This window comes from Halichoerus grypus, chromosome 2 (assembly GCF_964656455.1).
Source record: "Halichoerus grypus chromosome 2, mHalGry1.hap1.1, whole genome shotgun sequence".
Classification (NCBI taxonomy): Eukaryota; Metazoa; Chordata; class Mammalia; order Carnivora; family Phocidae; genus Halichoerus; species Halichoerus grypus.
The window spans coordinates 148,983,961-148,994,411 of record NC_135713.1 but is presented as its reverse complement, the minus strand read 5'-3'; the positions used below and the strand labels follow the sequence as shown (position 1 = coordinate 148,994,411).

General features: G+C 49.6%; 1 protein-coding gene across 3 annotated transcripts; it reads right to left on the bottom strand.

Annotated features, from left to right (window-relative positions):
- Positions 1-389: 389 nt before the first annotated feature.
- LOC118537036 (putative butyrophilin-like protein 10) lies at positions 390-9,939 on the bottom strand. 3 transcript variants are annotated; one of them, XM_036094349.2, is made up of 8 exons: positions 9,762-9,939; positions 9,345-9,407; positions 8,810-8,905; positions 8,251-8,604; positions 7,494-7,775; positions 6,187-6,366; positions 5,451-5,477; positions 390-1,657 (listed from the first exon to the last, which is right to left on the bottom strand). In XM_036094349.2, exons 3-8 carry the CDS (start codon positions 8,901-8,903, stop codon positions 1,065-1,067), a joined length of 1,530 nt encoding a protein of 509 aa, XP_035950242.1. In that variant the 5' UTR covers positions 8,904-8,905; positions 9,345-9,407; positions 9,762-9,939; the 3' UTR covers positions 390-1,064. The 3 variants fall into 3 exon arrangements, with proteins under 3 accessions (XP_035950242.1, XP_035950243.1, XP_077922556.1); XM_036094350.2 differs by lacking the exon at positions 9,345-9,407; XM_078066430.1 differs by lacking the exons at positions 7,494-7,775; positions 9,345-9,407.
- Between the last annotated feature and the right edge of the window lie 512 nt (positions 9,940-10,451).

Below are 10,451 nucleotides of genomic sequence, written 5' to 3'. Positions count from 1 at the left end.
TCTGCCCTCACCTGCCATAGTGAGGGGGGGGGGGGTGCCAGGGTAGACCAGATATCCAGGCTGTTGTGAGAGGGAGGAGGGAAGGAGAAGGAGGATTGAGTAGGTAGGAGTGGGAAAGCAGGAGCGGGGAGAGGGTAAAGGGAGTAGGAAGGGAAGGTGGGTGGAGGGGGAGGGGAAGGGAATGAGGAAGGAGAGAATGGGGGAGAGAAGGAGGAGGGGAAGGAGGGGGAGGAGGAGATGAGGAAGACTGGCATTTACTGAGCAACTACTTCATGTCTGGCACTGGGCTCAATGCTTTACAACTGCCCCCAAGTACATTTCAGAAATGTGTGTAATGATAAGGTGTCCCAGTCAGCTTGGGCTGTGTAACAAATAACACAGGCTGGGAGTTTTAAGCAACACACATTTATTGTGTCCCTGTCCTGGGAACTGGAAGTCCCAGATCCAGGCATGGGTGGGGCTGGTTCCTTCGAGGCCTCTCTCCCCAGCATGTACATATGGTCTCCTGCCTGTGTCCTCATGTGGTCAGCAGCCTGTGTGTCTGTGCCTCTGATCCCTTCTTTTTTTTTTTTTTTTTAAATTTTTATTTATTTATTTGACAGAAAGAGAGAGAGAAAGCAGGGGGAGGGGCTTAGGGAGAAGCAGGCTCCCCACCAAGCAGGGAGCCCGATGCAGGACTCTGTCCCAAGACCCTGGGATCATGATCTGAGCTGAAGGCAGACGCTTAACTGGCTGAGCCACTCAAGCACCTCTGATCCCCTTTTCTGATAAGGAGTCCAGTCATGCCAGATCACAGCCTACCCTAGTGACCAGCTTTTACCTTAACCACTTCTGTAAAGACCCCATCTCCAAATACAGCCCCATCTTGAGGTCCTGGGGGTTGGGCTTCAACATGTGAATTTGAGGGTACACGATTCAGCCCATAATATATTGTCAGTATTCCACAGGGAAGGAAAATGAAGATAAGACAGGATAATTCAGAAAGGTGCATCCTTGTATGGGTCTAGTTGGCATGTAGAATGGATATGTCTCCCCCAAATCTATGACAGGCTAGAGCAGAGAGATCATGGGTCTTGTTGGAGGAGGGTCCCCCCCCTCTTCTGTCCTTGGTTCTGAGGAGGCCCTAAGGCCTCTGGGGCCTTGAATTCTGAGATGATCAGGGGGGTGGTGTCGTGTGTCCAGAGGCAGAAGAATGGCCTCAGGGGCTCTGAGGAGAGTCCAAAGAATGTGTAGATGAGAGATCCATTGCTCACGTTGTAGAAGGAGACTGTGCCAGCATCACAGTCCAGGAGAATGCCCACCTGATGCAGGGGCCCTGAAGGGTACAGGCGAACCCTTGGGAAGGCGAGGGCCCAGAACATCTTCTTGTAGAGCTCCAGGGCCCAGAGTCCATGCTGGGGGGCCTTGGGGATCCTTCCCTTCCGATCCAAGCTCTCCAGACACACGCCAACATTCCAGGCCTTCCTGTGCCCCACCTGGACCTCCCAGTAATACCTCCCAGCAGAGAACTGCTCCCGGGCCAGTACACAGGGGTCCTGGTCAAATCTGCTGGGGACATCTGGCAGTTCCTGGTCAAAGAACAGCCGCCTCACACTCTTCCCATCCTCAGACAGAGCGAGTTTGGGGCTTGTGGTATCAGGGTCCAGGGATGGGCTCACTGTAGGAAGAGGAGAGGGTTAGGCTTGGGGGTTTGTGTCCCCAACCTGCACTCTTACGTGAAGCAGACCCCAGGGCCTCTGGGTGAGGTGAAACCACAGCCTCCCTGGGAGTCCCTGTGCTCCCCCGTCCCCATGTTCTGTCCAGGACCCCATGCAAACAGGCCATCCTAGTGCAGCTGAAGCAGCTCCAGGTGGATTTCTACCAATGAAGGGACATGGCTGGCACACTGTGGGGTCTGCTTGCCCCCCCCAGTTCTCAGTCTCTCAGCACGTGTGTGTGTGTGAGAGAGAGAGAGAGTGAGAGAGAGAGAAACAGACAGAGAGGTAGACAGAGAGAGACAGAGACAGAAGCAGGGAGAGACGGGGGAGAGCCAGAGAGATATAGGGGAGAGCTAGAGACAAAGACAGTGTCCTGAGATATAGGGAAAGACAGACAGAGACAGAAACAGAGGTAGAGAAAGGCAGGGAGAGAGACATAGGGGAGAGATAGAGATAGAAACACAGAGAGATAGGGAGAGACAGAGAGACAAGGAGAGCAAAGAGAGAGAGAATAAACCAGATAGACACAGGGAGAGAGATACAGAGACAGAGAGACAGAGACATAAAGAGAGAAAAAGAGAGAGACAGAGAAAGAGACAGATACAGAAACAGAGAGATAAATAGACAGGGAGAGATAGAGAGATAGAGATACAGACAGAGAAAGAGAGAGATGGGGAGACAGAGAGACAGAGAGAGAGACACAAAGAAAGATAGAGACACAGAGAGAGATAGACACAGAGAGAGACAAAATGAGCAAGATGGAGAGACAGAAACAGAGAGACATAGGAAGACATGGGAGGACGCAGGGGCACAGGAGAAGGTGCCACAGGTACATTGATGCAGGGGCTGCTGGACAGCTCTGGGGTCAATGACTGAAGAGTCACATGTGGAAAAGCCCAAGAGGCATCTTAAGAGCCCCACAGCTGAGATGAACACCTTCAAAAACAGTCCTTCTCTCCTGCCCTGCCATCCTTCTCAGAGCCCTCAGAACCCCAGCGTGTGACCTGGGGGAAGGTCTGTCTACACTTGGGCTCCATACCAGAGGCAGGGAGGGTGTGTGGGGACCAGCAGGGCACCAGGCTGCCCCTGCAGGCACCTTTTCAACAATAGAAATCTCCTAGCCAGTGTCCACCCTGGCCCATTCTAAAGCCAAGTATGTTGTTATTTGCTTGGGTCTGCACCCAGATGCCCCAGACAGTCATGTTTCCTGACCTTCCATCCCTGTCAGTTGGACAGGACCCATGCTCTCCTCCTATTTGAACCCCAGCTTTCTCCCTGGTCTCTACCTCCTTCTGGATAGAACTCTGTTCCCTTTTGCTTTCCAGCAAAGACTATTTATTTCCCCCCAGAATTCTCATTGCTGCTTTCTGGATTCTCCACCTTCTGCCCCATCAAAACCCTTCCCCTGTAGAGTCTGGGCTGTGGAGATGGAGCCCACCCATGTTCCATCTCCATGATATGGTCAAACATGGACTCCCTAGCTGAACAATGAGCCTGGCTTCTGTTATTCCAAATTCCCTCATGATTAAATAAAAATTATTTACATTACAAAAACAGTCCCAGACTTACAAAGAAGCTGAAAAATAGCATAAACAATATGTCTATGTCAACATCGTGCATAACCCACATAAAAGGATCAAAACCAGAAAATTAACATTGACACAAAACTATTCAGTAATGACCTCTCACACGCCACCCCACACCTGGCCTCCAGTGCAGACCTATCTTCCCTGAAAACTGTTCTCTAGCTTGTTTTCTTCCCCCCTGCTGGCTTCATGTGTCTTTTACATCAGATCATTCCTTTTAGGCAACAGACATGCTCTGCTACCTTAAAGTAAAGGACCCTAAAGTAAAACCAAAACAAACCCAAATAAAACACTCTGCTTGATTCCCCACTCACCAGTTTTTAGCTCAGCTGCACAGACAATAATTTTGAAGTTTTTCTCCCAGCTGTCTCCATGGAGCACACCTCTCTTTGCACACCACACTAGCCAGTTTTTCTGGGTCATGTTCCCAATCTTATCTCACTGTATTTCTCAGCTGCATGGAATGCCACCAGCTGTTCCCTCACCACACTGTATCCGTGGATTTCAGCAGTTAAGCATCCCCTGGCCCTCCCACAACTCTCTCCAGACTCCTGCTCAAACAGACCTTCAAATACCAGGTTCTCCAAGCCTAGATCTTGGATATGTCTTCTGTACCTTTTCTTTTTGTTTTTTAATCTTATTTCTTTTTCAAAGAAAAATTTTTGAAGAGTAGTTTTAAGTGTGCAGATAAATGGAGCACTTTCTGGCTCACTTTTCTGGTTTTCAAGGCCAGATATATGCCATGGATCCCAAATTCCTATCTCAAGTCCACATTTCTTCCTGGGAGCTCCAGACTTGTGTATCTAAAGATTTATCTGATGTCCCCAGATGGAGATGTCTGAAAACATCTCACTCTTAAGAGGTTCAAGATGATTTTCACTTCTTTGGCCTAAATCTGTCTTGCTTTGCTTCAGGCTTTCTCTTAGATGGAGCCACCATGGGCCCAGGGACATTGGCTCCGAGAGTCACCTTGGGTTCCTTGTTCTGCCTTGCCCCTGCTGACCCTGCTACTTATGGCCCAAGGACCCAACTCAGGGCTGTTTCCTCTCTTCGATCAGCGCCTCTCCCCTGCTTAAACCCCCTCACTCATTCTGCACCATATTTCACATGATATCCAGACCCCTACCTCGGCCTTCCAGGCTCTGCTGGTCTGGGCATCCATAAACCTTCTCACCCCATTGGATTCTCTTCCACATGCCCAGCTCTCACACACCACAGATGACCTTCTCCCTGCCGTGGTGGTGGGTCCACCCCTCCTTCTCGCAGGGCTGTGGTCTCACTGTCACCCAGACCTTCATTTAGATGTTGCCATCGCACCATCCCCAGGGCCCTGGACATCCTACGTCAATGCTCTTCTGGCCAACTTCATTATTGTATTCCAGTTCATTCCTATAATATTTACCCTGATTCATTCCAGTTTTGGTTAAAGAAAAATCACTGGCTGATGGCTTGATTCCCACACAGAATCTATGCCCCTTGAGGACAGGAGGAAGTCATTTCATTCACTAATAGATGGCTGGCTGCTGGAAGAGGAGGTGACTGGTCAATATTTTACATGAATGAATAAGTGAATGAATGAATGGATGATCAGCTTCTCTCTGTCCCCTCCTGGACCCTCAACAGGTGGCTGTGCTCAGACAGGTGTCCCCAGCTTCCCTGATACCTGTCAGTTGCCTGGTTCATGGTCTGCAGTTATGCCCCTCCCAGTCCTCTGTCCACAGCCAGACTCTCCCCTCTCCACTCCACACTTCCCACGTAGATGGTGTCCTGGGGTAGAAAGTCACTGGTTCTGCACTCTCTCTGGTGACAGAGTCCCCTCCACAGTGGCTGTGCCTCAGGAGAGCTGGCTTTCTTGCTACCTAGGCTCTGCAAGTCTGTCTCTTCCCCAGGTAGTAAACAGGAGCTAAGTTCTCCCAGGGCAGCTAAAACTTGATGTTTAGAGCCATGTGACTGCCACTCACCAGCATTTAGCACAGCACTTCTGCACTCTGGAATAGAAAGGAATACACACACACACACACACACACCAGTGCTTCTGCATGCATATGTGCACACACAAACACGCGCGCACATAAATGTACAACAAGCACACACAACACACATATACATGCACACATAAACACACAATTGGGGGGCAGAAGCTTCCAGCCCCCAGCATGGCCCTCACCATGGATGACCTTGTCCTCTGTCCAGCCTGCAATGAGAGAGAAAGATGGGAAAATGTGGGATTGTGCTGATCCAATGGGGCCAAAGCTCAAGTTCGGGAAAGCTAAGTCAAAACAGGACTTAATGAGTTCTAGCTGTGACCCTGGAAAGCATGAACAAATATAGGTTCTTCAGTGCCCAATAAAACAATAATCTGAGTCTTTTCCTTTGTAGGGAAATCATTGTGGGGGATATCCTGACAGCCCTGTCTTACCACTTCCGTCATGGGGACATCTGTGCTCTGCTGCCAGACTGGGGCCTGATGGCTATGGGCAAGGACACAGCAGGGAAGGGAGTGGATCGGCGAGTGCAACAGTGTGTACTGATTATAGTCCCTGCACCTACACTGAGACCCTGGCATGTGCCAGGCACCCTGCTGCATTTCTCACTTGAGCACTTTCATGACATTCTCATCACCCCCAACTGATAGACACTCCTGGGTTCAAGCTCAGATCTGCCTGTCTCTGTGATGGAGACCTTCCAGCCTTCCCGAAGTCACCCGTGAAGAGCAGCTGAACACCGCTCAGAGATAGGAGATTTCACTGGGCATATGTAAGTGGGTAGTCCCTGAGATGTGTCCTGGGCAGCTCTCTCCCATTCCTCCCATGCTTGAGCGTGCTCATAGGAGACTTCATGCAGGGCTCCCCACCTGCGCCATGGTTGGAAGGGACATGTCTGTCCTCCTGGGGCCTGCTTACCTTGGAGGCACTGATCCTCTGCTCTATACGGTGTCTCTTCTTCCAGCTGCAGCATATTCCTGTCCTTCTGACATTTCTGGAAGAGACAAGTGGCTCCAGCTATGGCCAGCCCTGCCACAGTGAGGATCAGAGGTAGCACTGTCTTCCATGCCGTTGACGGGGAGCTTCTGGAAAACAGAGCTAAAAGAGAGTGCAGGAGGTAAGAATATCAGGGAAAAAGAGCACCTGCGTTCTTAGGACACACACATGACAGGGTTTGTGGGTCAGGGGACATGATGCTGGGAACTAACCTGAAATGACTAGGAAGACATACGTGTGTGTTTGTACAGACAGATCTGGACAGATGCACAGGAGAAATGGTAGGTAAATGGCAGAATGTTAAGCACTGGGTAGGTTTCCACAGCATTCTGCATGCCATTCTTGCAAATTTTCCATAAGCTTGAGGTTGTTTAAAAATGAAAATTATATGCAGAGTGTAACTTGGAAGCCCCCAAGGTGTCCATCAGAAGGTGAAGGCATAAATAGGCAGTGGTCCATCTAGTCAATGGAATGTTGTTTAGCACTAATAAGGAAGGAGCTATTGGTGCAACCACTGCGGGGACCTGGATGTATGTTCCTCAGAAAATTAAAAGTAGAACTACCACACGATCCATCAATCCCACTGCTGGATATTTATACAAAAGGTAAGAAATAAAAATATTAGCTCTAAAAAGTTACGTGTCCCCTTATGTTCATTGCACTCTTATTTACAATAGTCAAGATATGGAAACAACTCAAGTGTCTATTGAGGATGAAAGGATAAAGGGAAAAAAACATATTTATACAATGGGATAGTATTCAGCTATAAACAAGGTGGAAATCAGGCCATTTGCAAATGGATGGATACTTTGCGGGCATGTTGCTAAGTGAAGAAAGTCAGATGGGAAAATACTGTATGATCCCATGTATATGTGAAATCTAAAATGAAACAAAACAAGAAAAAAACCCAAACTCCAAGAAAACCAGAAAGCCCAGCGTGTAGATGCAGAGAACAGATTGGTGGTTTCCAGAGGAGAGAGAAGGGGTTGGGTGTAATGTATGAAAAGGGGCAAAAGGTACAAACTTCCAGTTATGAAATCAGTAAGTTCTGGGGAGGTGATGAACAGCATGGTAACTATAGTTAATAGTGCTGTGTTGTGTACTTGGAAAGATCATACAGGTTCTCATCAGAAGAAAAATGTTCTGTCACTGTGAGAAGTATTGGATATTAGCTACTTATTGTCTGGGGTGCTCAGACCTTTTTGGCCTGAACAGAACAAAACACTCACAGGACAAGTGATGGTTGGCCATTTTCTTCCTCTGGAGGAGGGGGCTGGAGATGGAGCAGGAGAAGTTCCCCACAACCCCATCCTGGATGGTCACATTGGACACCACTGAGAAGAGGCCTGTTGTTGGTGAGGCTGAGAGGTAGGTCGCAGAAGGTAGGGGCTGGTCTCTAAAGTCTCTCCACTCCACCTGGGGCTCTGGGTACCAGCCCTGCGAGGTGCATTGTGCCCAGACACCTTCGCCCTGGATAACTTGTACTCGGAGTCTAGGCTTCGAGCCAAGCCCTGTGGGAAGAGACGCCCGTTCCAGTCTCCACAACCACCAGTGCTTCCATCAGAAAAGTACAGATCCTGAGCATTCCAGCAGGAATTAGGGGTTTTCCACAGATTACCTACTCTGTGTAATGATTATATGCCATATGTGACCCTTGTTTCCAGAAAGCACAGGACAAAACAGAAAAGGCCCGGAAAGATAAAAAACCCTTCCTATACTGCAGAATTAGTGTCTTTTCCCCCTGTGTCTCTGTCCCTCTCTACCTCTGCTCCCCTCTTTCCGGATCAGTTCAGGAAAGGGAGAGAAGCAAATTTAGAAAACGACGTCAGGTGTCCTGAACTGGGCTTCACTGGCCCTGGTGAAAATATGCTTAGTGCATTTGCGGAACGTGCTCAGGCTTGGCCCGTAATGGGATGATCTGCACTAAGCGTCAGTTTTGGGGGGAAGTTCTGGGGGAGAACTGGAGCCCCAGCAGCTTGCCTTTACCTGCCACCATCAGCCACAGCCTGGCCTCCGCCGACATGATGCCGTCTTTGAAGTTGCAGTGGAAGGTTCCGTTATCAAAAACTGTGACATTGTTTATCCTCACTGTGGCCTGTCCCTGGTCCAGCCCAGCGCTCAGGAAGGTGGTCCTTCCCTGGTACTCCTTCATCTGTTCTTCCTTCACGTCCATCCCATTCTTGTGCAGGTGCACGACTTGGGATGGCTGATCCCTGTACCACCGCAGCTCCATGTCCTTGGCACTGATATTGAGGGACAGATGACATGGTAGCCCCACATTTCCCCCCAGCACAGCCAGAACAGGTTCGCCAGGCCCAAAGACAGAGAAATCGGCTTTCCCTTAGGAGAGTAGATCAGAAAGTACTGGTTAGGCTGGGTGTGAGGAGACCAAGGGCCCTCCCGCCCAGACTCAGGGTCCCCGGGGGAAAGACTGCTTGGATCCTTGGCTGATGGCTGATGAGGGAAGGTGCCAGCCCAGCCCCCTCTGGCATTCCTCTCCATACACAGGGCATCCTCCTAGCATGAGGCAGGGGAGCTCTCCTACCATTTGCAGGGATGCTGCAGGACAGGAGCTGCAGGAAGATGAAGATGATGGAGCAGCTGGGTGGAAAGATGACTCGACCATGTGCGTTTGCCATGCCTGCTGGGGACAGAGAAACCTGAGCCCTACACATTGGAGGTTGAGTTAATTTCTGTCTCTGCCTCTCTCGTCTGTCTCTGTCTCTCTTTCTTGTTCTCTGTTTGTCTGTCTGTCTTGGTGGGAGATCAGGTACCACCAGAAGCCTAACAGGAGTCAAAGAAACATGGCCAGGGAAGAGAAAGGTCACTTTTAACTATCTTGTTCCCTCTCACTCCCATACAAGTTGTTCATCCTACAGATGGAGAGACAGCAGCCTCCACCTGCTCTTGTGTCCATCTGCTCTTGGATATTGTTTCTCTTATCCTCATCTGTCCACAGAATGACTCAGACACATCCTCCAGTGAATGGGCTCCATCTCATCACTTACTGGTGTAAGAGTATTGCCTGATCTCTGGCTCTGTTCTATCATGAACACAATCACGCTGGGGAGAAAACGCACCTCTGTTTTAGTGAATCCAAGGTCGGACCTCCGTCTGTCCACTCCCTTGAAGCCCTCTTGACCCTGTTGCTCCCAAGGAACATTTTCCAATTAGGGAGGGGAGGGAGCCCCAGGGCTCCTTGACTGTGATGGTGGGAGGCCAAGATGCACCTAAACTTTACTAGTTATGGTGTACTCAGTTTCAAGGACACTTGTTCTGAGACCCATCTGCTCTTCTGGATGGTTTCACCAAGCACAGCTTTGCAGGTTTGGTGTTTACATAAAGCACGAGAAGGTATGCTGGAAGATACTCTCTTCCTGTTCAATGCTAGCCTTCCTTTGGTGAAAGCCCCTGGGGTCTCCCTGTCACTCAAGAATAGGGACAGGGTGTAGAAAGTAAAGATGTACATGAGTGCCCTTAAAATAGAAAACACTCACCTGGCCAAGTCCAGCTGTAGGCTTCCCAGGAAGCTTCTGGTGGCCTTGAGGGAATCGATTTAGTTCTCTGTTAGTTCCAGAGGGGGCATAAAACAAGTCTTCATTTGTTGTTTGGATAGAGGAGCAGCTGAGTTTCCCAGTTTCTGTAGAGTCCTCCTATTACTTTTTGTAAAAAATAACCAGCTGTGCCTATTGGCAGTTGCAATAAGAATAAAAAAATATATAGGCCAAGGGCTTCCTACAGGGTGTGGTCAATGGAACTGAACACAGTGTTGAGGAGCAAGACCCTGGTAGCAGGAGATAAGGGGAGAGAGGGGACCAAGCAAGTCAGCCCATGGGAGGATGGTTGTCAGGACCGGTGCCAGGAGCCCTGAGGCGGAGATATGGCTCTCGAGTGCTAGGATCCAGGCCAACAGCAGAAGTTGGGGGATTCAGATAAAGTTGCTCCATTATCAAAACACCTCCAGTCCTTGACAAGCTGGGCTATTTTCTTTGGGAAATTTTCTCATGATCAGGTTGAAGTTGGCCAACTTCTGGCTTTTTCCTGGAGACTCCTGTGCAGGAACTGAGGCCACCTCCCCCTTCATCTCTGTGGCCATGGCAGTCAGTCCTCACTGGGGACCTGACAGGGGCCAGATTCAGAATACTCACCTTGTGTACCCCTTGCCTGAGTAAGACACTTGACTAAAC

Bases quoted from the DNA above. Each gene is read 5' to 3' on its own strand.
- LOC118537036 (XM_036094349.2), bottom strand. From the start codon at position 8,903: ATGGCAAACGCACATGGTCGAGTCATCTTTCCACCCAGCTGCTCCATC. The intron at 7,776-8,250 runs GTAAAGGCAAGC...CTCTTCCCACAG, and splicing joins GCTGTGGCTGATGGTGGCAG to GGCTTGGCTCGAAGCCTAGA. The intron at 5,478-6,186 runs GTAAGCAGGCCC...CTCTCATTGCAG, and splicing joins AGAGGATCAGTGCCTCCAAG to GCTGGACAGAGGACAAGGTC.